This window comes from Xiphophorus couchianus, chromosome 23 (genome assembly GCF_001444195.1).
Source record: "Xiphophorus couchianus chromosome 23, X_couchianus-1.0, whole genome shotgun sequence".
Lineage (NCBI taxonomy): Eukaryota > Metazoa > Chordata > Actinopteri > Cyprinodontiformes > Poeciliidae > Xiphophorus > Xiphophorus couchianus.
Window position 1 is genome coordinate 27,160,277 of NC_040250.1, and position 27,891 is coordinate 27,188,167.

The window sequence follows — 27,891 nt, forward strand, 5'->3', positions numbered from 1 at the left end:
ATGGCGATGAAAGGCAAGATGACCTCCCGCTTTCCGTAGGACTAGACCATTCCATATTCACATTTCGAGCGATAGACTCCTATATTTTAAGGAATTTCCTAAATCACTCCTGTTTCCAAAACATCTTTTAAGGTTTGACTGCACATTAGTTTTTAAAATATATGCTGCTGCTTTATTTAAACCTTGAATTTCAAGAGTTCCCCTCTCTTCCACACCTTTCAAATATTTCTGTCACCCCCTCGGTGTTTGCGGAATGGTTCCGTCCGGAACTCGAACTGTTTTGCGGGAAGCAGCTGTTTCAGGTCGAGCTAACGGTGTCAACAAAACACTGAGGAAAATGAGGTGAGGAAATTACACTAACCCGTCTAAGCAGTTTGGTTTTTTTGTTTTATGTCATAATATATCCACATTTTGTTGTTCGAAAGCTCAGTAATAAAAAATAGTGAAGCCGTTAATAGAAAAATAATGCTCTGTTTTCGCTTATAACAGTTTTGAATACGTTTTGTTACAGAACGTCACGACATTAAGGTTGGCATGTAATATGTAACTTAAGTGTTTCGAGTAGTTAAAGCTGAATTGGGTTATTCTACCCAGTACGGAGTCACATTTATTTAGTAGGCTGAAATTTCAATATCTAGTAACACCGTTAGAGGGCGCTCTAAATCACAAGCGGTTAAAGAAAAGGCCATCAGTCTCCAACCAGCTCCTTGGTCTGGAAGTTAGGATTTAAAAAAGTGAAAATATTTTGCTTTTAAATGTCTATTTATCATAACTAATATGGGTAACAAAATATTTCACAACAACGCTGCTCTAAAATGGCGTCTTAGTAATCCAGTCCAGGTCACTTAAAATTAACCTAGAGATGATAAAATGGAGCTCAGATCCATATAAATCAGAGAAACAGACATTTTTTCGGTTGATGACCTTTTAAAACTGAAAGCAGCTGCCTTTTCTATCATTTATTATTATTATTATTTTCACTTTTAAGGCATCACTGGAAACACAATTTATTTTCCTCCAAAAATGTCTTAGGTTTCATAGGCCTGTTTTAAAATTCCTTCATTTCTATTTGCATTTCATTGATTTTGCTGAAACTTTTTCAATAGGTTACAGTCCAACAGAAAATTAAGAAATTAGATGATAAACCTAAGCATGTCTTCAGGTATTTGCTGATTTTATTTTTTATAAATGGCTCTACGAAGATACTTTCAATTGGTGTTTGAAGTGAAAAATGATAACTCTGTTTTGCTACATTTAATGATTAGAAAAAATCAGATTCTTTGGTGTTTGACTTGGAAACGTGTCCATTTCATTGGCGCAACAAGTAAATATGAAGCACTCTGTAACCTTAAGAAATAAATATATATCACGGCAGATTATTTAAGCTGTAAAATAAAGGCCCGTCTCTGTTTTCTCATCCCCGCGCCATCAGAAAGGGCCGAGGGACCAAAGTGCCTCCGGGCCAGGTGCACAAGAACCAGGTGAGTTTGTCTCTAAACGCTGTCTTATCGACTCTGTGCTGAAAAATCAGTAAGTCCTGCACTGTAAACCTGTCGTTTACGTCCTAAATAGATGGAGCAGTCTACCAGTCTGTCTGCTATGGACCAAGTCAGCTTCTTAAAAGGACTGGAGCAGAACGATAGTGAGTGTCTCCCCGTGTTACTGCACCAACAAATTCAACCCATTTTCCCAAATTCGTGTGTTAAATTAGTTTCCTTTACCTATTGAAAGCCAAACCTTTATTGGATCTGTTCCCTAGGCAACCCTCTTCACAGCACTGCCTTGGAGGAGCACTTGGATGTCCAGGAGGAGGGACAGTTGGACAAAAACCGAGGACAGAGAGGGAAGATTGCTCCTGTCAAAAAGCAGGGAGCTGCAGCGAAGAGAAAAGGCTCAGGAGGAGGCGAGGAAGAGGAGAGGAAGAAGAAGAGCAGGACAGATAGAGGAGGGAAGGGAAGAGCCAGGTAAAGTTCAGCGCTTTGTTCCTGTATTCCACATCATTTCGGCAACAGTTCAGATCCGTTGCTCATCGGCCAACAATCAGGCATCAAAACCGAGCAGCAGAAAGGCAACCGGACGAGACAGCGCACAGGTCCAAAACTACCCGGGCCACGGCGACGATCAGCCGGCGTCTGAGTGGGAAGAAGCCTGTCGGGATGAGGAAGGCCCCGGGAAGGACGGCTGCTGGAAGGTCAGCGCGCTAACGGAGAGACGCTGCTCAGAGTTCATCATGATAACAGGAGGAAAAATGTAACAAAAACAAATTTGCTCCATTTTTTAAAGAGGCAGTCAGTACTTCAGACAACTGAAAAAAATATAATATTGGGTGAAAAGTTTTGTTTTATTTTTTTTTGTCACCCATTTTATAATGTAAATTGTATCATATAGATTCATAACAGGTGGATTGAAATATTTTAAAGGGGCATTATCGTGTAAAATTGACTTTTTTGAGCTTTACATCATGTTATAATGTTATTCCCTCATCAGGAACATAGCTGGAGTGTTGCCTTGATTCTTTCATCCATGTTTGAGAAATCCATTAATCTCCATGGCAACCATTCAGCTGTGCAAAACGAGTTACGAAGCTTAGGGGCAGTTTTCAAGCTACCAAGCTTCAACCGTACAGAATAGCTCTCGCCTGTGACGCCCCCATTCAGCTCCTTCAGACTAGCCAACAGCAAATAGCAAACACCTGGTGGAACTGAGCATTTGCTGGGTTTTTTTAATGAGCTGCTTCTCAGTGCAACGCTGGTAAAAACATTGTTAAAGGGTTAATAGAGGAGCCATACTGTGATGACTTCCTGAAGGCGGAGTTTCAGAAGAGACAGAGGCCCAATGTCAAGGTTCTAAATCAGAAAGTCAAATTTCTGAAGTCATATATACATATATAGCATTTTTATAACTGCTGGTAACATAATTACCTGTGTATGCTAAAAATGGCGCTCTGTGCCTGGAAAACAAATAACACTGCCCCTTTAAGCTTTTATTTCTTATAATTTTGATGTTTATAGCTTACATGTAATAAAAACCCAAAATTGTGTGTCTCAGAAAATTTGAATATTACATAAGCTCAACTTTAAAAAAATACATCTGACATTTCTTTACACAGAAATGTCAGATTTCTCGGGGAAAAAAATGGCAATTTCTATTCTCTCAGTACTTGGATGTCCAACCAAGTACTGAAGTAATGAATATATATAATATGAGTTTCACTCTCTGAAATGAATGATATAAAAAAAATGTTTTGATGATATGGCAATTTTTTGTAGGTGTTTCTGCATTTTATTTCAGTTTCCCTTCCAGACCGGCACAGAGGCAGCAGCTGGAGGGCGAGACGGCGAGCGAATCAGCTGATGAGAAGACTTCAGAGTCTGAGGTAAAGATTGTTAGAAGACGATATTGAAAGCAGGTTTTTAACGTACATACAAGGTTTCCCCCCAGAAAACTTGCTAAGCCCGGTGGTTGGGCCCATTCATCCAGTGGCCTGTTGTGTTTTTGAGTTAAATAAACCGTTTAAAGTTGACAGGAAATTTCAAAATATCACTTGATAATTGTATGTTATTGAAAGATTGGAAGATTAATACCTGAACAGCAACTATAAAGCCTTAACAAATGCTAACATTTTAAAAAGACTTTTAAAAAATAAGCAATGCTCAGCCTGGTGGGGGGGTACAAATAAAGCCTGGTGGCCCGCCAGGCTTATGATGCACAGGGGGAAAACCCTGACAAACACAGAACCTCTCCACATTTCTACAGAGGTTTTGTGTTGGTGCATTAAAAATGACAGAGTCTGGAGAAAAAATGCTGTTCACACAACTTTTTTTTTTTTGTCTCTCTCTCTACAGGAGGAGCCTGACTCGGATGGAGCCCGGAGGAACCCCAGGAAGCTCCCTTCGTCCGACGAGGAAGACGATGAAGGCAGCGTTTGGGTATGAACCCATGTTCTGCCTGAAAGCAGCAGCTTGACGTTCGTATGACCGTTTCCATTTTCTGTTTGTCATTTTCCAGACTCCGACTCCAATGATGACTAAACACCTGACTAAATGCCTCCATTTGGGAAGAAAGTCCTCATCAGATAAGAGTATATGTTGAAGATTTTCAAGTAAAAACAAAAATGTTTCCAAGCTCCAATGTGCTTGTATTGAGCTCTAGATGTGAACATTTGCAGCTAAAGTTGCTAAAGCCGACGGCGGCGTTGGGCAGAAGAAGCGCGCCGGCCGGGGAGCATCCCAGTTAGAGGTGGTTCTGGATGCCGTGCTGGATTTCTGCCAGCAGTACGGGTAAAATCGCCCACATGGAGCATCCTGCAAACCAACTCTTTCACTTTGCGTCAAAAGCCACTTTCGCTTCTTTTGTGCGCTCGTTTCCAGGGAGACGGTGGAGTCGGCGGCAGTCAGAGAGTCCGTCGGCTGCTTCGCCAGCAACGTGGAGGCTCAGCTAGAGGAACAGGTTCGCCCGGCAACACCGCTTCTCTGTTACACGCTCAAACACTTCGCCACGCAGTCTGAAAACGAATCGAGACTAAACCCGATGTCACAATTAATCGAATAAGTTAAAATGAGCTCATAATTTTCCACTGTGACGATTATTTTTTTTGTAGGGCAATTTTGTTTAGAGACATAATCGATTTTTTTCATGGTCTTGGTTGTGTGTGGTTCTTATTTATTGTTTTTGGTTGTTTGTCTTTTTATATTTTGGATATTTAAAATGTCTTCCAGTTGCAGATGGGAGTGCTCTACACAAAGTTAAAGTTTCTTAGTGTTTGAGCAGGCGAGCTTGCATTAATCTGCCACCATCAGCAGATTAGTTGAAAATGGTGTCAAAACGACAATGTTATCACGTTGTAACATAAAGGCAACATTCATTCAGCAACGTGTGTAATCGTGACATACCGTGGTGTACTTTCATTCTTATGCAGTTATCAAGATATTAGCTGAAAATGGTCTCAAAATTATAATTTTATCGTTTATCCCAATCATTTCTGGGACAATTTATCGTCCAGCAAAATTATTCGTGACAATGACTGTCACTTTCTATTGCTTATTCAAGGTGGTTCTGGTAGGAAGCCTAGCAACCCTCTCCATGGCAACACTAAAGTTTACTCTGGGTGACCAGAATGCCATAAGTAGACATGTACGATGTATCGTTGTTCCGTTGGTATCATACAGTATTTGTAATTTTTTTTAAATTACAAATACTGTAATTTAGTGAACCGATATTTATTTTTATGTTATTGCTGTTTGTCTCTGGAGCTTTGGTTATATGACAGTGGTGCTGATGCAGCACAGGATTATGGGAAGTATAACTGAATCAGTGGAGACGTACACTCATATTAGCTTGTCATAGTCAGAATTTAACATGCTCTTAGTTTTTTAAAAACACATCTGCAAAGCTGTACTCAGATGCTAAAATGAATCTAAATCTGCCCAATAAATCTGAAAATGTGACTTTGTTTTTTTTTTAAATATCAGATGCATTCTTTGAGTTTCTTTTCTTCCTCAGATCTCATCTCTGAAGGACTTCAGGTCTTTGAAAAGAGAGAACATAAAGGTAACATTCATGCTTCTCCAGTGTGAAGTCCAGCAGCTCTGGCTAGTGGCTAGCATCTAGAGGCAGGCTCGCTGGTGACAAGCTGATTGGCTCTCTGCGATTTCTGTTTGGGCAGGTGGGCTCTTTGATTCGAAGGAAGACTCAGAGACTGTTGGACGCCAAAAACGAGCTAATGAGGTGAGGAAAAATGAAAACAACTTGTGGCCCCTTTTCCACAAACTTGTAATAATCCGATGTTTTCCCCGTGTGTCATTTTTGAAGGGACGTTATGCACAGTGTTAGAGTTTGTGAATTCCTCTTGTCGGGGTTTGGTCATGCAGGGCGGAGAGGCAGCTGTGGCTCCTGGAGAAGGAGAAAGCGGAGCTCCAGCAGAGACTGGACGATCTCAGAAGAGGCCGGGCGTTCCTCCACGACGTCAGGGAGCTGACCGCGCGTTACCTGGCCCACCGACGCAAGCACCCCGCTGAGAAAGAGACGGTAGAAACACAGCGGGATGCTGATGATAGACGGCGAGATTTATAGATACTTTCTGAGAAAACGGTGACCGCCACATTTTTACCTGTGGTGAAGACGTCAGCTGTCAGGACAGTGTCGTATTCTCACTCTGAAATGTTTAGTATGCATCTATAATGCATCTTTTCTTTGTTTTCTTTTTCACCCTTGTCCTACTGAAACATTCAGTTTTGGATTATACTTCTGTAATAATATTTTTTTTAAAAATAGAGGGCGTTTTTACTCATTAAGGCCGGTTACCAAAAAGCGGAGCATTCGCTAGATTTTTATGTCCATCAGAAGGAACAATTTTATGTTTAGTTGCCATTTATCTCATAATGCATGTTCATATCTGAAGCATAAGTGACGGTGACATTTTATGTCTTTTGTTGCAGTTTGGAGCATCCAGTTTACCGGCTCTGTTGTTGGAAACAAAGCTCATTCAAAGACCAGTTCATCCTCCCAGAGAAGTCCAGGCTAAGAAGATGGCTCAAAAATAACGAGATTTTCCTTAGCATTTGTGTATGTAACTGTAATGTAAGATGAACATATTCAATAAATGCGGCTTTTCAATATGTTTCTGTGGATTTAGTATCATTAATCATATTGGTTGTAATATAAGTATGTAGAGGTAAAATTACTTGAAACTACTCTGTTAAATCAAGGTTCTCAGCCAACCAGCTTCCGGCTGCCGGTCCTTCGTTTTTACTGATCCGCCTACAACTGATACAGCGTCTCTGATTGGCTGAAAGTGTCAGGTTTATACGCTCGAGGGATACAAAGACCCTACAATGTCTTGAAGTTCACACACATTTTGTTAAGCATTTCTACCACACGTCTCTACAAAAGGTAGGTTCATGGTGACTATAGTGAGTTTGTTGCTGCTGTTCACGGTAAAGACTTCTTGTAATATGTGACCGGGTCCTCGCGAGGAATTAACAATGACCTGTTAATTCCTTATTTGTTTTAGCTTGTACCAGTATGACGCCCAAATATAGTCATGTTAATGATTCCCCATGTCTTATACAATCGTTTACTGTAAACTGAGTCGGACGTGATTACGCAGCTATAAAGTGATTCATACCTGTTGGGTAACTTATTTTCATTTTCGTCTTTTACTTAAGCTGTTTATATAGAGCTGTAAATGGCTAGTGTTTAAATAGTACTTTGGTTTTGAGCCTTAATGAAATTCAGATCAACACATTCGATATGCCAAGTCTGAGCTAAACAAATGTGTGATAAAATTCTGCTTTGGGCCGGAATACAGCGGACAGCCCGACGGAGGAACTACACTGTTTCTGTAGCCTTGTGTCTGGTTTTAAAGCTCAATGTTCCTGAACTGATATTTTGCAGCTGATCTGCGGATTACAGAAGGAAATCCCTTGTCACGTCAGTGAGTCAGGTTCATACAAAAACACCGAGTGACGTAAAAAAAAAAAACCCAATTAGGTAGTTATCTTTTACAGATCACTCCGCATACCTGGCTGAGTGATCCATGTTCAACTCTGTACAGACACATTTGAACACGGTGTGACGCTGATCTAAGCAGGTTAAAGGCAAAAAGAGGCTCAAAAGCTGTCAGTTAACATCTTCCTGTTTGCTTCCCTACAAACACAAACTTTATTCTTTTTAGATGACTGACAAACACAAAATAGGGTCTAATTGTGAAGCAGAATGAGAAAGATACAGTTTTCAAACACATTGTTGGCATGGAAAACATCTGAAAAGTGTGGCATGAGCTTGTATTCGGACCCCTCCCAAGTCGGTCTTTTGTAAAAGCACCTTTTTGCTGTAAGAACATTTACGTCTAAAGTTTTCTGGGGTATACTTCTAGTAGCGTCTTCTTCTCCTTTTTTTGTTTTTGTTTATTTCTCTCAAGTTTAAACTGGATGGAGAACTTCTGTGAACAGTATTTTTCAAGTCTTGTCTCTACTAGATCTGAGCTTTGACTAGACCATTCTAACACAAGAGTATGTTGTTAGAGGTCTTAAAGTCCACGTGTGTCTAGCAGTAATCTTGAGGACTTGCTGGCTGCATTTACAATAGTGTAACACACACAGATGGACTTTGACCTTTAGATATTAAACCGGTAGCTACTCTGGGGTTTTATTAAGGTGTTTCAAAGCGAAAGGGAATACACACATAGTGGATATTACTAATCTGTTTTAAATGTTCATTGTATTAGTTCATTAAATAATTAATGAAATATTATTTGCACCAGATTTATGTTAAACTTGTTTCCGCTATGTGTAATATAATGGTCCTTTACTTTGTGCTGCTCTGTCAGATGAAACCCAGTGAAGTTTGTCTGGAACATTCTGCTTCAAAAGCTACAAGAGGAATTTTCTCCGTTTCCAAGATAGTTCGACTCGAGTGATTTTGAAAGACGCTGCTTCTCAGCAGGAAATAAGACTGTTGTCCCTTATCTTCTGCTCTGACTTCTGCTTTGCTGTTTTTATCTGCTAATGTCTGTAGGAACATGGCAGAGAATGGCAAAGACAAAGATCGGGCTGAAGACACTGTGGACTCTCTCAAAAGGTAGCGACTGTTTCTTTGTTTGGTTTTTGTTGTTTTTTTTCCAGGCCTCTCTCCCCTTTATGAACGTAAACTGCTGCTAGTGGCTTGCCAAACAAGAAAGTTCCTCTTCCTTTCCACAGAAACCAAGTTTCGACTGAACCTGTTACATCCAGCTTCTGTTCACATGTTAAATTAGGTTGAAAGCCATTTCGACTTTTGTCATATAATTATTACTCAGTGTTTAGGTGATGAACAAGTACTTCTGGTTTGAGTGAAATAGCCTCAGGAGTCTCTGTGTGTTCCCATGTGTGCAGCAGCAGCAAAGCTCCACCAGCTGATGATGACGATGATGAGAAGGTGAAGAACAGCTCAGGGGGTCAAGGTACTCCCTCTGACCTTTACTGCTACCGAACGGACTACCCCTGCATGGGAATCTGCCTCATTATCAACAACAAGAACTTCCACAAAAAAACTGGTAAGATTTCACATCAACGTGCTATAGAACACGTTTGTCACTAAAAAGGATACTATTTCTTAAGTAATCAGATTTTACCTTAATTTTTATTTTTTATTTTGGTTGGATTGAATCCCAAAAACAAAAATATTGAGCTATATTTCTTTTTTTTTAATAACCCCTCCAGGGGGTCTTTTGTGGGCTCTAGTGTCCCTTATATGACAGTAGGCTGACAGGAAATGGGGGAAGACATGCGGCAAATATCGTCGGGTCCGGGAGTCGAACCAGGAAGACAAAGGGATCCGATTTACCAGTCCGATTCATTTAACGTATGAATCGAGCCAGAAATATGACTAAAGAACAACTTCTCTTTAAGATGTTCACTTTGAAAAAAATCTGCTTTCTTGGAAGAAGATGGAAAAAGTAGTTAAAGATGTGTTAAAAATGTAATCTTATTTTATTTTCATAGATATTTACTCTTGCTTGGATTCATTAATTAATTTATTTTTTTTCATCCTTTGCTCTAACAAAAGAAGCCTTCAATCCATTAAAACGCGATGTGTGTGTGTGTGAACTCACCCTGTTGTGGTGTGTTTGGAAATTCTGCGATTTTTAAAATGTTAGATTTCATCGGTCAGGAAATCCAGGCCACAGATCTCACACTGGCTTCATCGAGCTACCATCCAGTTGCTAAGCAGATTTTCCTCTCTGTCTTCCTTCAGGAATGGACGTCCGAAATGGAACCGATGTTGATGCTGCTAATGTTGCTAAGACATTCACTAAACTGGGTTACAAGATCAGATTGTTGAATGACCAGACCATGGATAACATGATAAAACAGATGGATACAGGTAACTACAGCACCTCAACGGATCAACTCGGATTCGTTTAAATCACTGAGACTCCGGCACCGTCCTCGTACCTCACAAGAGGAAGTGTTTTCATCGGGGTATACTCTTGTGGCTCAGACGTTTTGTGCTGTCTGACCAAAGTGTCCTACATGTTCAACTGAGTCTTACCTGGTCATTCTCAAATTTAGGTGATTCATTATCAGACCGTCTGTCCCAGAGGTTGCTAAACTTTTTAGAGTTTACGCTAGTGATTGCTTTTTAAGAGATATGAAAGTGCTTTGACATTGTTTAGTCCTCCTTGGACTCTGAGGTCTGTACTACAGCATCGTTTTACCACCTGTGGTGCCGAGTTTTGTCAACTCTGCATCACAGGTCGGTGCTGAGTTAGTGGGAACATTTTGAACTGTGGCCTTGTTACAAAAACAGCCACAAAGAAGCTACTTCTCCCTACGGCAAACATGACAGACTAATGTTCTGGATGACTTATAAAACTGCTGCAATGTTGTTTATTCTGGTAAATCTCTCATCGATCAGTGTGTAGGGTTCTGAACAAGGAGCTGGATCAGAACAGCCCCCATGATCAGCTTCACCCACAATCCCTGGAGCACTTTGGTGAAGAACAGTGGTGATGAAGCACCGTGTCACAAGTTAAGAATGACAGCAGAGTGACTCAAAGAGCAGAACGCAGACATTCTTGACCTCCCAGATCTCAACCCCACTGGGAACCTGAGGTCAGGTTTTAAAAAACAGGGGGGGCAGTGGCATGCACAGACATGTTGGGGCGGTCAAGTGGGAAAAAAGAGAACCTTATGCACCACATGGAGCTGCTGGCTGACTTCGAAGTGTGAGATTTTTTTACAAGCACAGCTTAAGCGTTAATTATCAATTTCAAGCACCAATTTCTATTATCAGTAGCCATATGTTGTCTGATGCAGATGTTTAATTTTGTTCAGTACTTTACATGTTGGAAACAACAGAACAGAATATATCAATACAACAGCACAAAATATGACCATAAGAAGAATCCTCTACAGTGTTCTTCTGCATGTAATCAGTGTGACAGATGACAGAAACTGTCCTTAGATTCTTAGTTGAATACCTACAAGCTCTGAGAAGTGATATCAAATTTATGTTGGACAGAATTACAAGAATGTGGGGCACTGGTAAGGATTTCAAGGTTTTTAAATCCAGAAACGATACTGTGGGTACTGTACATTGTAAATAATAACAAAAACAGAAAGGAAAACTGTTTTTGTCCAGAGGAAAAAGAGGCAGGTCTCTAGGAGACTTTGAAGCAAATGATCAGTCATGATCAGGATGGGTAACCATCAGTCTGAATTTGATTCATAAGTTGATATCCACCACGTTGGAGTGAATTACTGACTAATAAACACTGTAAATATTGACTCTACACCATAAGCAGATCTGTTGCAAACTTCTAGAAGGTTTAGTTGCTCTTCATTCTACCATAACTTAAAGAAATACAGTCTTAAACACACTGATAAGTGTTAAACTTCTGTCAGACGCTGTCAATAGTTCATGCTAATGCCATAACAACAACACTGATGCACTGACAAAGAACTAAAATGGCAGAACAAGAATAGTTTGCTATTAGTCTATTGTTATGCTGTTAGTCTATTGACTAGCAGCATAACTCCACCTTACTGGTATAGCCAGGCCACCTCATCCTGCCAGCAACGCCAAAATGTGGCCCGTGCTACGATCAACGCTAACTATAGTCGGTGGTAGGAAGAAGCTCAAACTCTCATTTTACCAGACCTTCACACAGATGAATTTGTAACAATCAACAGAGGTGTGGCTTGTAAATTATATTATTAATATCATTTGGTTCACAAATATCCAGAAATGCCCTGGTGTAAGGGCTTGTGTCGCTCTGTGTGCGGTGGCGAAGGAGGACCACAGCCAGAACGCTTCGTTTGTGTGTGTGCTGCTCAGCCACGGAGACCAGGAGCTGATTTACGGCACGGATCGGTTCGAAAAGCTTGAAACGCTGATCGCATGCATTAAAGGACGTCGTTGCATGAGTCTGGTGGGGAAACCAAAGCTCTTCTTCATACAGGTCAGCTACAGTTCATTAGCTGAAAATGCCGCTTCATTCTAAGCTTTCTGGGTGTGATCGTTGGGTGTGTGGAGGGGGAATCGAGTGAATTGGTTTGTTTTTCATCTCCCTCTTTATGTCACCTCGTCGTTCTTCGCGTCCCAGGCGTGCAGAGGTTCAGAGTTTGACCATGGCGTAGAGACGGATGCTGCAGTAGACGAAACGTCTGCGAAGATTCCCGTGGAGGCAGACTTTATGTACGCGTACTCTACTGCTCCAGGTAACTTACTCTGGTTGGATTTCTCTTCAACTTTCATCTGGTTTGTTCTTTCCTGAATCTCCTCTCTAACTCGTCGCTCCACCTGGCAGGCTTTTACTCCTGGAGAAGCACCAGTAACGGCTCCTGGTTCATACAGTCACCTTGTGAAAATCTGGCTAAGTTCAGTGGCCAGCTGGAGCTGATGCAGATCATGACGCGAGTCAACCACAAGGTGGCGTTCCACTTTGAATCTTCTTCCAACTTGCCTGGATTTAGTGGAAAAAAGCAAATCCCCTGCATTGTGTCAATGCTGACCAAAGACTTTTACTTCTCTACTAAATGAGTTCATAAAGTGTTCACCTTTGGGATTCAGAAAGTAATTTCAAAGCATTTATTATTTTATTTAGAGTAGAAACAGAATTAGACTATGTTCTTGTTAAGGAAACTGTTGTTTTCAGATTTCAGAAAAATCACACCAACAATGTATTTTTTTTTTATAAACTATTAGGCCTATTGTTCAGAGGCGGTTCACCATCAGGGGTAAAACGAACACAGCAAAAGAACATCAGACTAGCAGTGTGTGACGGTACAGGGCAGTTTTGCTTCTTCAGAACCAGGACAACTTCCAGAATTTGATAGAATCCTGATTAATTTTATTTTATTTTTTTACCCCTCCAGGGGTCTTTTGTGGGCTCTAGTGTCCCTTAAATGATAGTAGGCTGACAGGAAACGGGAAAGGAGAGGGGGGAAGACATGCGGCAAATGTCGTCGGGTCCGGGAGTCGAACCTGCAACGGCCGCGTCGAGGACTCAAGGCCTCCAAATACGGGTCGCGCTAACCGCTACGCCACCACGGCACGCCGAATCCTGAATTTTTGCTCTCTACCAAAACATCCTGAAGGAGATTGTCTGACCATCAGTTCTTACGGACGCTATTATGTAGCAGGACAATGAGGAAAATGATGTTGTACGTTCAGGTCCTGAAGTTGGGGCGCAATAACGTTTTCCACATCTATCACACAGAGTTTGGTCATTGTGGTTTTTTTCCCCCTCTTAATAAATAAAAGAATTTGAATACCTGTATTTTGTTTTTACTCGGGTTATCTTTGTCATTAAAATGTGTTTGTTTTCTCCAAATTATTGTAGAATTGCTTTCACTTTGATTACTGAACACAAGAGGGAGACGGTTATGGGCTTTAGCAGCCCAGGCCTCCAGGATGAACTTGTTATGGTTTCCAATGAGGTTTATTACAGCCTACCGCGACGTTCCAGGTCCTTAAAGACACATTCATCCTGCTTTGATTACAATTTCACTCTGACTGTTAGGATTAATGTTCTCTCTACTTCAGCTTTTTTCTTTTTCAGACAGTATTATTAGAACGATAGAAACAGCCACTTAATAATCCTACTACTGATTGTAACACTGTTATAAACAGAAAGAATATCCCTTAAACTCTATATTATTAGATAAATACTGTTGGATGGAGTCATAGGCAACTGTTTTTCTTGAGATGTTTAGAGAGCAGAGGTTATTCCATCATGTCTAAATCAGATAGTTGTCCTTTGAATAAGTGCAGCACAAATCTCACTACAGGAATTTACTTTCAACTCCCAATTGCATAAACACAATTCCTAATAAGTTAGCTCATAGCACATTTCAGAAGCATCTAGTTTTCCCCCAAAACCTGTCAGGACCTGCTGCGTCCCGGAACACAGTTTCTGAGAACTCCAGCTGTTGCACTTACCCTGTTTGTCTTCCTGGAACAGACTTGTTCTGATAGCAAATATTTCAGCTCTGAGTTGTTCCAGAAATATGACTCCATTAGCATGTAGCATGGTGTATCAACTGCCTTTCACTTTAATCAAATGAATACTTTTTTCCATTGTTGAGGAGATCTTGCAACTCCCTGTAAGAACGAGGTGGATCATTTAAGATAATCAGTGAATCAACTAACGTTGTTAGCTAGTTTTTCTGTACTTGCTGTGTTTCTGAACCAGAGGACGCTGTAACGTGTTCTGAGACCCACATTACAAGAAACACTTTGTGGGAAAATGTTTCTTTATTTGTTGTTGCTGTTTTTGTCTGGGGTACTAGATAAAAACAATTCACAGAGCTATATGGTATAGTCTTAGACTGCTTGGCTGTCTGTATCCAAACCCACGTAGTTCTTGTTGGGAAGTATCCGTATGTGAATTAGCACTGTACGGGCGCAGCTAGATACTTTCTGAGGTGTATGAACACGTTACATAACCACAGAACACCGTTGGAAGACGTCATGTCATTTTCCTAGTAACTTAAGGTAACATGAATATTTGGAAGCCACCTCTTGATAGACTGATGTAACTTACCTGCTGTCCGTCTACCACTTTGAAAATCTTTTTACATCCCCACAACATCTTTATCCTTTTTTTGTTGTTTTCAGCCTCTCCATCTTTAACTCCTTGTTGCCAGACAACAACACGCATCAAATGAAGAAATAAATAAATACATAGCGCGCCAGCTCGTTCTTGACTAAAAACGCCCTTTCCGCCATCATCGTTCTGGCGCCCCTTCTCACACAGCGCCCCCATGGATAGGTCATACCCCACTTTTTTTTCTTTTTTTTTTTTACACCACTGCTCTGTACTTGTTAATACATGCATGAAATGTGATTAACAAGATGAGTGTAATTTGCATTCCAGGAGAAATCGTAAATAAATAAATGAATAACCAATGCGAGCCTGCAGCCACTAGAGGAAGCTATTGGAAGTTTTAGAGCGGACCTTCACTTGTTTCGGGAACTCAACCTGTTGTTAAATGTAACCCTCAAAAGACGTTTTTTTTGTATACTTTCAGAATCCTCTTCGCACACATCAACACGCCCTGTAAAATTCTGCAGCTGCCAAATACTGTAAATAACTTGGCTCCCCTCCTCTCCTAAATCCTGCGCGGCTTGTATGACCAAACTTTCCCTGTTGATGTTTAAATTGTGCCCGTCTGTTTGCCGCACCCGAGTATCGCCTGCAGAACACGCTTGGCACAAACAGATAATCTCTGCCTGTGGCGAACTGAAGGGGTAAAGCAACACAGAGTTGGTACCTGACACTTCTCGACACAGTGATTTTCTGTTCCTCAATGCATCATGTTGTTTTCTCTATAGTGTAAACAGAAATGATGTGTATCATCTACAATCCACATAAAAATTCCCAAGAGTTTACTCAAAATCTGCTTGGACTTCAGTTACATTTTCACCTGGCGAGATTGTAATTGAACTTTCCTGTGGAAATCGGTTTTGGCATTAAAAAGAAGATAAAAATGGAAAAACAACAACAACAACAAAAAAAGGAAACGCTAGTAAGTAGAGTAGAGGACCTGTGGTGCTCAGGGCCTGCTTCTTTGTTTAAAAACCAAAAATGTGTTTCAACAAGGTGATGATCCATAAGCCAAATCAGGATTAAAATGGTTCATCATACAACATGGTCTTTCTTCAGTAGCAATCTCAGTCCTTAAACCTAAATCAAAATTTTTTGGTGTAAACTGAAGAGAGGAGAGCATAAAAGAGGATCCAGGATCTAAATATGCAAAAAGGAATGACAATGAATATCTCTGTATGTTCTCCAACTTTGTGAAATGTCATGGGTAAACAAATACCGTCCTGCATGTATAAGCTGTTGATGAGAGGGATACTGATCAGATTGTTGTTAGAATCTCCTAATATATTAGGGAGCAATATTTGTGTAAGACTACTGGAATAAAATACGAAGCTATTTTAGATGTATTTTTATCAGGGATGCTAACAGCTTCATCAGTAAATCTAAATGTTTTATATTTATTTAGGAATTTTGCAAATCTGCTTTTGTAATGTTTCAATGTTTGCATAAACTGCTCGACAACATTTAAGACATTTAAAATTGAAATCTAAACATTCACTTTTTATTTTATGCATTTATTTTATACCCATGTCTTTTGTTTTTAAATTATTATTATTATGTTTTATGTGTACCTTAATGTTATTATTTTTTTTAACAGATTAATTTTTCTGTATGCTTCATCTACATTTGGTTTCGGTTAAGAAAGATGCATGAAACCTTCTGGTATGGTTTTGGCCCTTTCCAACAGCAGCAACCACAGATCATTTTCAGTTGCGCACTCTGGAAAATAAAACGAAAATGCATTTTCTCAATAACTGCTGCAGCTGCTTGGCCTTGCACAAACGTATATGCACGGTTGTGAGAAGTTTCTAGTTTCGTTTCTGGCACCGGGCGCGTTAAAAAAAAAAAAAGGGCTGCGGTGGGAGCTTGTGGGAGGAGGGAGAATTGAGGAAGCGAAAATGAAATCCAGTTCAAAGATCGTCTATGCATTTGATGATGGCTAAGCCAGTCGAAATAAATACATGTGTATTTTTTTTATTAAAGTAAAATATTTCTTGTGCTAGTATTTTTGACAATTTACTCTTGAAACATGTAAGAGCCCTTTAAACAAAGTACAAATGTTCACGTGAAGCTATTTTCGACTTCGACAACAACGGCGGAAATATAAGTCGGAGTGAGCCTTCTTCGTGTGCTTCTGGGGAGCGCGCAAAGGATCTTCCGCGACTCCGCTAAAGCGAGAGCACGAGAGCTTGCAGGGGGATTTCCAGCACGCGCCCTGACTTCCCGAAGCAGTCGTTGTTTTGCTTTCGGTCTGAATGCAGAAACAGAAATAAGCCACCGACACCATCTTTCTTTCTTTTTTTCTATTTTTTTTTCTATGTGCATTTTAAAGCCTCGAAGCTGCTACGTTGTCCACCTCGAGCCCAGCGTGTTATTCTCCGACAGCGGCGCTGAGGAGCCACAGGCCGTCCAAACTGAGACGGTAACAGTTTTTATTTCCGCATATTAAAAGCCGTTGGGCTGCGTACACACGGTCACACGCAGCGGCTTCCTACGGGACGACATGACAGCTCCTTAGCTCGCTCTGTAAGTGAAAGTACCCCTGTAGTTTTTTGGTCTTCGTTCGCCGGCGAGGTACTGGATTTATTTTCACTTTTGGCTTCGTTGTTTTTGGGTCAGCTCGCTGGCAGGCAGTAGACAAACAGAGCGCGGTAAACTTTTGACCTGACCTCCGCTGCTAAATTCAACTTTACTTCAATAAACGTGTCCACAGCCGCAGAGTTAGCGCTCGGAAAGCTATTGTGTGCTGTAATTTTGAACACATTATGACTTAAATCTTCTCCTTGTTATTTTGTCAGTTTTCCTTTATCTAATTGTGTTTTTTTTTTTCCACAGAGTTTGAGTTGTGAGAAATAAAAATTACTTCTGAATAGTAATAGCGCTACTTATGAGAGTGCCATGTTGAATTTTGCTTCGTTATGTTGATAGGTTGTTATATTTTCACTGTATTATTGTATTTTATACATTGCCTGGGAGGAGAGTGTAGAACCTGATGGTGCGTTTCAGCCACATTTGCAAGCCAGTGGAACAAAGGTCGTTTCAGCAGAGTTAAAATTTTACTAAAACATCTGAGAGTTTTTAGAAGTGCGTCTCACATGTTTGATCAGAAAGAAAAGTGATGCACAATAATTGTAAGTGTTAAAACCAATAAGGATCAGAGTAACACACACACACACACACAAACAGAGAGAGGGACTCAGCTAGATGTTCCAGGCCTGCTGCTGGTTAAAACAGCCTGGTGTTGTGCCATGTTACCTGGTTTGACCTTTTAGGGAACTGTCTGTTACCAGAAGGGCCACATTAATGTGCAGCTGGGATCAACGGGGCCTGCTGGACTTTGATCATGCCACGAACCAACATGAGCTTCAGGCTGGGGGAAATTTTCCTCCTCTGTTTTTTTGTTTTGTTTGTTTAAGGAAACATTCTGCATTTGTTGGATTGCCGCTTGAATTTTTGTCCAGCTTCCTGTTGTAATAGTTCCAAGTGTTTTTTTTTTGTTTTTTTTCTAGGACCAGATTTTCTTTAGCAAAAGTTTAAACCTGAGTAAAGTTGTATTTCTTTATTTAATGGCATCTCTCATTTCCAAACTGAATGAAACAGAAATATGTTTTTATTCGTCCCTGTGTTTAGTCTGCCGTTAGAAATAAAACCTATTGTTGTGAGTCGGTCATTTGAAATGCACTGATGAGGATTTTTCTGGCCGTTATTGATTTGTGGTTTTCTTTTAGGTGAGCAGCCAGCTCTGATTGTGACCAGTTCCAATATTTGATGGGGGGAAAACAAAAAGTGTTCCAGGCTTTTTGATATAATTTATAGCTTTGGATCAAACAGGAAATGACAGGATTGCAAGATTACCCTCGTTTACATACTTAAGCAGGCATTTAGAGCTACTTAAAGGACGATTGGCTGATTTATAATCTCTGCCTGATTTGATTGGTGCACCCCCAGTAATAATCATGGTACGCTGTCTTATTATTTGAGAAGAATAATTTAGATTTCGGTCAGTTCCAGCTGCCGCCTGTTAACACCTGTGATTGTTTGTGTCTCTTAGGTCACCATGCCTGTAGAAAGGATGAGGATGCGGCCGTGGCTGGAGGAACAGATCAACTCTTGTCAGATCCCAGGACTGAAATGGGTCAACAAAGTGAGTTGGTGTTTTTAATATCCTGACGTCGACTCATTCTGTGAAGTACGATGCTGACAGGCCGCGTTGATTTTTAGGAAAAGAGAATCTTCCAGATCCCATGGATGCATGCGGCGCGTCACGGCTGGGACCTGGAGAAAGACGCGCCGCTCTTCATGCGATGGGCCATACACACTGGTAGCTGGAGCACACTCTCACTGCTTCTCCTTTCCTGTGGCTTTCAGTTTGTCTGACCAAACAGCGCTTTTAGTTTTCTGTCACAAATCTGAGAAACTTTATGGTTAGGCAATGTTTATTGGTTTAGAAAGAAGAAGAAAAAAAAAACTAAGTAAAAGCCAATCAGTTTTGGACTCCAAACTGTGGAGGGAGGTGCCTCCTTCAGGCTGTAGTTTCGTAAGAGTGAAATGGGTTTCCTACTCGGTCCTGAAAAGAATAGAATAGAATTTTCAGTGCTTTCTGGGTCTGAATAAGCAAGGAATAGAGAAAAAAATGGATCTTTGCTTCCAGACTATATATTTTGAAACATGAACTGAGGTTTTACATTTAAATGCCACAAATGAACAAGGTTCTCTTCACATTCTTTTTGAATACAAAATAACCATACAGCACCTTGCAGAAATATTTCTAACCCTTGAAACTTTTCAGAATTTGTCAAATTATAATCTCAAGCATCATTGTGTGTTCAGGGCCAGATGTACAGATATTTGGTTCCGTGGCCCAGAAACCGTTTTGATGTCCTATTCACTAAAGAAAAGTTGTTTCATTAATGCAAATTACAATAAATTAAGTTGGTCCTATCCATAAACCGGATATGGACTGACGATACCAGCTGGTGATGGTAGGTGTAACACGTCACTTGGCCAGTTTCTCCATTCTGTTTCCAAATAAAAAAATAAAAATATTTTCACTTCATTTTCAAATACATGAGTATTATAAAAATCCTAAAAACATTACAGCTCACCTCATATAGGAGTATGATTGTTAAATAAAGTAGAATCTTTGCAAAACATGCATTCATTATAAAAAAAAATTAAAATTTGTGGCCAAAAAATTGCAGCCCTGGGTTACTAACCTTTTCTAAAGTCCAACCCAGTGTGTTTTATTTAAATATAACAGAAATAGACAGTGCAACACCCTATGCACTCAATGAAATACTGTGGCTCTGATGCTTTTCTTCGCACTATTAAATCAGAAGTTCTGAATACACATCCACGCCACACTTTTCAGGTTTATTTCGGTAAACAAAAAATGCTGGGAATCGTGTATTTTTTTTTCTTCTTCCAATTTGACAAGTTCTGTCCTCGTCCATCACATAAAATCCCGCTGAATATATGTACCTCTGGTTTTAACGTAATAATATGACAAATTTCATAATTCTATGAAAAGTATTCAAAGCATTCTGAACCCGTAATGCTGTAGTTACATCCTTTTCTCTTTTTAAAGAGAAAAGGATGCACTTCTGTACATTTCTCTTCATGTTCTTCTGCAGGTAAATACCAGCCCGGCGTGGACCGGCCCGACCCAAAGACCTGGAAGGCTAACTTCCGCTGCGCTATGAACAGCCTGCCTGACATCGAGGAGGTGAAGGACAAAAGTATCAAGAAAGGAACCAACGCCTTCAGAGTGTACAAGATGCTCTCGTCCACAGAGAGGAGCTTGAAGAAAGGTGAGCTGCGCTCGTTCCTCCTCTGCTGTTTTACTCCTGGATTTGACTCAAAACACGTTTTCTGAATCCTCCCTCCGATCCGTGTCTCCTCGTAGGAAAGAAGAAGGCCGACAAGGAGGGAAAGTCCAAGGGAAGCAAAGAGGTAGGAAAACCTCTGGGTTTTCCATCCACGCTCTATGTAAACTTTAACCCAGGCCTGATAAAAACCCGGTCTTCACAGTCCAGTTTGGCGGCATTGCCGAAATGCCTTACCTGTGGCCACCCCCACACTTCTAGAAAGCTTCGTCAGGTCAGAGTGAAGTGGGAGAGATGAAGGTGGAGGGAGGGAACGGCTGAGTTGGAACAATCAGGTCTCCTTCCTGTTCCCACATAATGCAGAATTGCATCTGTGTTGGATCAGATAAGAGAGAGGCTCACAGTGGGAGGGATCGACTGCTCTGTCTGGGTGGGTGATGGTCGAGGCATGCCTGCTTTGTTGTAGCTCCCAGCTGGAGGTGCAGAAATCCAGCTGTTTCTCCTGCAGATGCAGGACTCAAAAGGTGTTGAGTGGAGTCACTGGAGAGGTGTCTGGAAGTCGTCCGTGTTCATCGCTCCAGTCGGAGAATATTACAGCCTGCAGCACAGTACCGGCTCAAAACAAACTTCACTTTTATATAACTTCACTTTTCTATTTACATTTTATGTCATAGGCTGACTGCAGAACACATTCTCAAAGATAAGCACCGTCTTGCATTGGAGCAGGAACATATCAACAAAACAAAAACACCAAATAAAATGAATTATTTAGTCTCTGTAAGCAAAGTTGTCCTTCATAAAAATGCCTGGTTGAGATCAAAGCAACTGACTGAAGACTTTTGTCATCCAGTTTTTGGTTGAAAAAGAGAGAAACGAGAAATCATGGAAATGGAAATTACTGAGCCAGTTTTCATTTATCACGCAATTAATTGATTTGGTGCTTCTTGTGTCAGGCCTAGATATTAGGAGTGCACCGATCGCAATTTTCTGGCCGATTCCTGACATTTGTGTTGCATTAGTTGTTGTACTCCTAATTGCAAAATGAAAATTGTGTTGTTTTTTTTTTACATGTTTGTGAAGCTGTTGGTGTATTTAAATGGGCTGTACAGGTACAGAGTTAGGGTTACATTTATAATTTAATGCATTTATGTCTGCATTTAAAAAAACAAACAAGAATCAGTTTTTAGTCAATTCAGCACTGTTTTTCTATGTTGGATCGGTATCAGCCGACGCTAAACCTCAGATATCGGTTGAGGCAGAGCCCCCAAATGAAGGGTTTTGGCTTTACTGATGAACGGCCAGGTTTATTGAAGTAAACCATAAGTTTCACCGTAGAGTTGTTGCACAAACACAAAAGTATAAGATGCTCTTACAACCATAATGTCTGAAAACTAAAAACAACGTTCCCTACTAACAACATCAACTGATTAAAAAAGCCATACCGTATTTGATTACAATAAACCAAAGATCACAATTCCACTTGATCAATATTAGAAATATCCTGCTTACAAAACAAACGCACCTTGTGCCTCTGTTAAGGGGGCAGCTAATAACAAGATACATTTATAACACTGTTCCAACTCATCTTCCCTTCTTTCTGTTGCCAAGCTGCCGCTGCACAACATAAACAGTGGAAGTTCTCTCATCAAAATAAAAGCATTAAATTCAAAAACTGGAAGTCAACTAACAAAATAAAGGCGATAGGCCCTAAAAAGGAGCACAACAAATAAGGAGCTTAACCTGGAGTTATTTACACCGGTATCTGTGTCAGATAAAAGTGGATCAGTGCATCCCTAATCTTTATATACTGCATTTTCAGTTATGTTTAGCTACATCCAACCTCTCCTCTTCCTTTGCCCCTCAGGGAGCCGCTCTGTCTCCAAACACGACTTTTTCTGAAGTCCAGCCCGGACCCGTCGACTGTTCCAAGCAGCTCGCGCTCAAAGTAGAGGCCCGGGACCTCACAGTGACCAACAGCGGATCAGGTACTGCCGTTGTGTTTTGTGTTGCCCTGCGCCCCAGGAGTGCGCCGGATTCCCTCGTGTTCACGCTCTGTGTGTTGTGTGTGTGTGACCCGCAGCGCTCCCCAGTCTGGGTGGGGACCACCTGATCCAGTGCGAGCAGCTGCCGGACGTGTGCCAGACCATCGAGGTGACCACCGAGAACGAGGAGCAGACCGTTAGCTCCTCCCACTCGTACCCTCTGCAGATCTCTCCTGTATCTTCATGCTGCGGTGAGACACCACACACACACACACATCCTCTTAACCGCAGCATGTTACGAGGAACAAAAAAAAAAAAGCCCAAATAATGCACCTACAGGCTCCTGACCACATGGGAACCTCTTTTACATCATTGTGGTTTCAATACAGCGGATTGGCTTTCCTCAACTCTATCTGATCGGCTGTTTATGTTCTGCCTGAGCAATAAAAAAACCCCCCAGTCTGTCCAAACCAGCTGGGTGGGTGAAAACAGAGGGATAGACCTCTTTATCAACCCAACACCTGCCAGAACATTTTGGTAGCTTTTTTTAAATTTTTTTTTTTTATCTCTGCTTACCTAAAAGCAGGTAACTGCTCCTGTCTTCTAGCTACTAGCCGGTTTATCTCATGTGTTCGTGACCCGTCATTCAGGCCCAGCTTGATCTTTGGGTATCAGCTCTGCTTGCTTGTGTGTTTGTTTGCATAGCTAACATTCAGAGTTGAGTGTAGCAGGAGCAACAGTGTGTGCGCTTGTGTGTGTTGGGGAGGGGGGTAATTGTCAGGCCTGCATGTGTGGTTTTACCTCCGTTTTCCTGTCTCCTCCGACTGCAGGCAGCGACACAGAGAGCGACACAGAAGACAACAAAGAGGTGGGTCTCACACTTAACACACACACACACACACACCAAAGAGCGCTGAATGAATCAGCAGCTGGACCAGTTTTCAGAGAAACAGGTTTTTACCTGCTCAAACAGGGTGTGTGTGCGCATCATAAAGTTTTGGAGCCTTGGCCCTGACTGTGACGAGAGTTTGTGGTGCATCTCAGAGGCTCAAAGCGTTGTTTTATTATTACGTGTTCAGTTAGGTGTGTGTGTGTGTTCCTTCCTGTAAGGTTGCAAAAGAGTGAGAAAAGGGAGGGCTCTGTCAGGAACCACTGCAGTCAAACATTAACAGTTTGATCTCTGCTTGTCCTTTTGTCTGTCACCACATGCTAACAAGCTGTCCTGTCCTGAGCCACAACACAGGAATTCATGTGCACTAAAAGAGGAGATGATGTTTTAGCTAATTTTGCACACACTACTGACAACTAAATATTTACACTGAGTCACACACACACAAGGACCGTTTAGCTGCTTTATGTTTGGTGTAATAATATTACCACACCTTGGACTTTCCTGCACTATGTTTCAGCACATTCTTATTTCAGTGGAACAAAACAAGGTGGCACTTTATGAGGAAATAATCTAAAAAGTGTACTTAGCCCTCTTTACTTTAATACAGCAAGCTAAAATTCATCACAGTAATGTATCCCAAGGTTTTATCGTCTCACAGATGGGCCTGTCACAATAACACATTTTGCGATAAACAACAATGTAGTCATTTTTGATACCATGCTGAACTTCTACAGCAATGGATTTATATTAATGCAAGTACAACCTCTGAGAGATCAAACAACTTTAATTTCTAAAGAAACCTTTAACACTGGATCTGGTAAACAGCTTAAACATCCAAAATAACCAGAACAATAATTAAAATGGATTATGAAGTTTCTGTTACCAAAAGTTTTTTCAAGATTTTTCAAAAGATATCATTCAGCTTTGACAGGGAAAACAGATAAACGGGCCAGGTAATGCAAACCACCAAATGTTTCTCAAAATGGCGGCTTTTCAACAATTTTAAAGGGGAGCATCTCTTTGACCATTGTTGCCCACGAGAAAAATGATCAATCTCATTTTAATTGATCATGTGATTATTTGATCTGTTGCTTATCGTGACAGACTAACTCACAGAGAAAGATTCAGTCCAAACTTACAGCAGACATCCACCCCCTTCGCTGGGACTTTTCAAAATTTGTCAGGGGCGAAGTAATGCTCTCCCTGGGGAGGTTATTTACACTTTAATTATCTTACATGAGAAACTGATCTTATCTACTGATCTTATCTGTCTACAAAAGGTCTGAAAATCAGCCACTGTCTCCTTTTGTTCTGCTGTGAGAGAGAGCTGACCCGCCCACCAGGTCAGGCCTGCACGTGCCCGGTTAACAATAGTCACCTCACCCTAACTTAGCAACTTGTCGCTATATTTAGCAAAGTTTCAGACAAAAAAAAATTGGTATCGGCCAAAGTTGGAAAGGGCAGGTCAGGTTTGAAAGCTGTGATTGATGCTCCCTTGCTTCAGTTCAAATGAGACCAAATCTAACTTTTGTGCGCAAAATGATAATCATGGGAGCAAAGTTGGACCATGAACACTCTATTCCCACAGTAGAATACATTTCATTTATAAAATAAACTTTGAAAACCACGTTACGGTGCCACTTCACAATAATGGACGACTTTTTATTCCTTCCCGTAAAGTCTCCGTACAATACATGACAAAATGTGAGAAAGTCCAAGGGTTATGAACACGTTGCTATGCAGCTCAGCCCCAGGTTCACAACAGTTTGCATCAGAAATTGTCCACAATATGTACATAACTTTTTAAATGTTCCTTCTTCTTATTCCCACCGACAGGCTCTCGGTCCGACGTGGAAGCGGGAATACCCGTCGGTCCTCAGAATCCCGCCGTGCTCTCTCCCCGGCATGGCTTCGTTCGTCAACCCGAGCAAACCCAACTTCCGGGTCACCAGCCTGAAGGACCCCACGCCCCTCATCAGCTACCACATCGACAGCTGGACGCCGGCCTGCGGCCAAAACTCTCACACACCGCCGTCGAGCAGCCACGCTCACGAGGTGCGTGCAAGCGTCATTAGGAAAACCTCGGACGTCACTTCCTCCTGACCCCTGACCTCGGATGAAGAGGCTAGGGGGAAGAACAGTCGCTTCCGGAGAACATGTGGGCTACGTCGGAGCCTAAAACACCTGTGTGGATTTTCAGTTCTCTTAGTTTTCCCTTTTGACCGACTGACACTCAGCTGGATGTACCGGTCCGCCAAGCGGTGAGCATTTGACCGTCAGCGTGGCGGCCGGGTTTACGATCTGCAGACCACTTCCACCTGAGTGGGGACAGGAGGACCATACCGACGCCCTCCGTGTGCCACCGGTGGAACATTTATGTGCGGCTTAAGTAGCTTCACACGCCTTTTTAGTAGTGAGAGGTTCTCAGCGTTTTTAAGAGTTTGGCTTACCAAAGATTAGTTTAATTCAGTCCGTTAGTTTTGACAAGCTAAATGTAGTAAATGCAGCCTGTTTGCAATCATGTTCCTCATCGCCACGTTTAACCAACGCAAGCACCTAACTACCAAGTTAAATGCTTTGCTGGAGACACACGGAACCGGTATGTGGCATCGCCATCCCAATCAGTTCAGGTCAGCAGATTAATTATCATCTATTTATACTCTCAATCACTGGCCCCACAGTGGACAGCAGGCCGTGTGGATCTGTCTCCTCAGGACTCACCATTACTACAGCAGGGGGACTAACACCGCCCTCCTGGTGTCCACAATGTACATAACTCTTTTGTATGTGGGTTTTTGATTGCTTTAGCACCTTACAGGCAGCCCACTGGTTGGCGTGCGTGTGTGTGTGTATGGGTGTGTGTTTGTGAGTCTGAGAGAAACGGGGAGCAAAGCTTTACTTGCTGATATGTGCCTTTTGATGTGGCCGGATTCAAACTAGGCATGGGCCTGTATGAGATTCTTAATCCTGATACAATGAATTCCTAAAATTTTGACAAAATGGGGAAAAAAAAACATGAGTTATGTTCAATATTATCTAAACCATTTTACTTCAAGCACCAAGAAGTTTGTTTCTGATGGGAAATAAGACGGAACATAATGAAAAAAATGAAATTTAAGTTATCAAACTTTGAAATGAAAACTCGACACCGGTTACCGGCCCATGCTTACTTGAAGCTAGCTGTGCTTTAGCCTGCTAGCGGCAAACTCTACACCTCGGAAAGTCGCTCTTGTGCCTTTTTATAAATAAGATATGCATATGATTTTATTTCTTTGATTTTATTCTATTTTTAAAGCACCATTGGGGGGAGGGGCAGTTCTTTTTTTTTTTTTTTACCCCTCCAGGGGGTCTTTTGTGGGCTCTAGTGTCCCTTATATGACAGCAGGCTGACAGGAAACAGGGAAGGAGAGGGGGGAAGACATGCGGCAAATGTCGTCGGGTCCGGGAGTCAAACCCGCGACGGCCGCGTCGAGGACTCAAGGCCTCCAAACACGGGTTGCACCACGCCCTACGCCACCACGGCACGCCCCGGGAGGGGCAGTTTAACTTGAGTGCACAGGTCTCCCATTTGCCCTGCACAGAAACACTGAGCTGCACTGACAAAGTGCCGGGAAGTAAGTGCTCAGGAGCCATCGGCCCCTGCTATGAGGAAACAGGATCCATTATTAAGGGTTGCTAACAGCTAGCAGGCTAAAGTGCAGCTAACAGGAAGACGGTGGAGTCACTGTGGGAACCAAACCCCCTCCCTCCAGAGTGTAACACTGGATTCACTCAGTCGTCATGGTGATTTTTTTTTTTTTTTTTTTTTTTTAATATAAAGACTCACTGGATTAAAGGGGGTTGTTGCTTGCTTTACTGCAAAAATCTTTTCATACTTGTGCCTTTTTTATTATTATTATTACTCCATGACGGAAAAAGCTTGTTTCAGTCTGTAGATGCAGCTCGTGAATCCTGCCTGCATTATGTAATATTTAAAGCAAATTCTGCTAATAACTGAACTAAGAGCCGTCTGCTTTTTTTAAATTGTTTTTGTTGTTTTGTTTCTGGAATCAGTGTAGCTACTTCGAGTGGACGCAGGAATATACACAAGGTGTTTCCTGGAATATAAAAGGGGAATAAAAATATGAGGAAATTGCTGATCAGAAGAGCTGGCGTAACGACAACAACATTCTGAAAGTCCACCGATTTGCGTTGCCTTAACCCAGTGGTTCCCAAAGTGTGGGGCGCGGGAAGCTGTATGGATGAATGAAAAAAAAAAAAAACAGTTAAGTGTTTCACTGCAAAGATGGTTTGTAGTGTATCTTGTTGCAACCTGAAGTGTAAAATAAACTTCAGGGGAGTTTGAAAACATAATTTGTGTATAGGTTTATGTCTGGTTGAACGATGTGTGTGCCCAGTTGATTTTTTAAACATTTTTTTGGGGTGGGAGGATTTAATTGTAATTCATAAGGGGGCCCAGAAAATCTTTGGGAACCACTGCCTTAACAGCAGAATCACAGCAACATCCTGCGTGCGCTTTTCCACAGATTTAGTTTTCTTCCGCTTTATGTCGGTTAGAGACGAGCAGTGAAAGCTGCAGAGCTGTTTCTGCTGTCCAGA

The 27,891-nt window shown here is 41.4% G+C and overlaps 3 protein-coding genes across 8 annotated transcripts; all 3 read left to right on the forward strand.

Annotated features, from left to right (window-relative positions):
- The first annotated feature begins 209 nt into the window (after positions 1-209).
- On the forward strand, positions 210-6,619 carry cenpu (centromere protein U). 2 transcript variants are annotated; one of them, XM_028009477.1, is made up of 14 exons: positions 211-342; positions 1,433-1,481; positions 1,573-1,642; positions 1,760-1,964; positions 2,045-2,191; positions 3,304-3,376; positions 3,846-3,929; positions 4,009-4,081; positions 4,169-4,280; positions 4,371-4,449; positions 5,503-5,550; positions 5,666-5,727; positions 5,871-6,027; positions 6,438-6,619. In XM_028009477.1, the coding sequence occupies exons 1-14, from the start codon at positions 254-256 to the stop codon at positions 6,540-6,542; spliced, it is 1,353 nt and encodes a 450-aa protein (XP_027865278.1). In that variant the 5' UTR covers positions 211-253; the 3' UTR covers positions 6,543-6,619. The 2 variants fall into 2 exon arrangements, with proteins under 2 accessions (XP_027865279.1, XP_027865278.1); XM_028009478.1 differs by lacking the exon at positions 2,045-2,191 and having other exon boundaries at positions 210-342.
- A 146-nt stretch (positions 6,620-6,765) lies between these two features.
- casp3b (caspase 3, apoptosis-related cysteine peptidase b) lies at positions 6,766-12,745 on the forward strand. Of its 2 annotated transcripts, none has more exons than XM_028009479.1 (7): positions 6,766-6,891; positions 8,518-8,580; positions 8,874-9,034; positions 9,736-9,864; positions 11,769-11,944; positions 12,089-12,203; positions 12,293-12,745. In XM_028009479.1, exons 2-7 carry the CDS (start codon positions 8,522-8,524, stop codon positions 12,523-12,525), a joined length of 873 nt encoding a protein of 290 aa, XP_027865280.1. In that variant the 5' UTR covers positions 6,766-6,891; positions 8,518-8,521; the 3' UTR covers positions 12,526-12,745. The 2 variants fall into 2 exon arrangements, with proteins under 2 accessions (XP_027865280.1, XP_027865282.1); XM_028009481.1 differs by having other exon boundaries at positions 8,877-9,034.
- A 4,018-nt stretch (positions 12,746-16,763) lies between these two features.
- Positions 16,764-26,559, forward strand: irf2b (interferon regulatory factor 2b). 4 transcript variants are annotated; one of them, XM_028008975.1, is made up of 10 exons: positions 16,891-17,015; positions 18,322-18,552; positions 18,645-18,737; positions 18,815-18,914; positions 20,227-20,403; positions 20,499-20,545; positions 22,283-22,403; positions 22,499-22,651; positions 23,231-23,268; positions 25,129-26,559. In XM_028008975.1, the coding sequence occupies exons 2-10, from the start codon at positions 18,550-18,552 to the stop codon at positions 25,393-25,395; spliced, it is 999 nt and encodes a 332-aa protein (XP_027864776.1). In that variant the 5' UTR covers positions 16,891-17,015; positions 18,322-18,549; the 3' UTR covers positions 25,396-26,559. The 4 variants fall into 4 exon arrangements, with proteins under 4 accessions (XP_027864774.1, XP_027864776.1, XP_027864777.1 ...); XM_028008974.1 differs by having other exon boundaries at positions 17,012-17,119; XM_028008973.1 differs by lacking the exon at positions 18,322-18,552 and having other exon boundaries at positions 16,764-17,015.
- Positions 26,560-27,891: the final 1,332 nt, after the last annotated feature.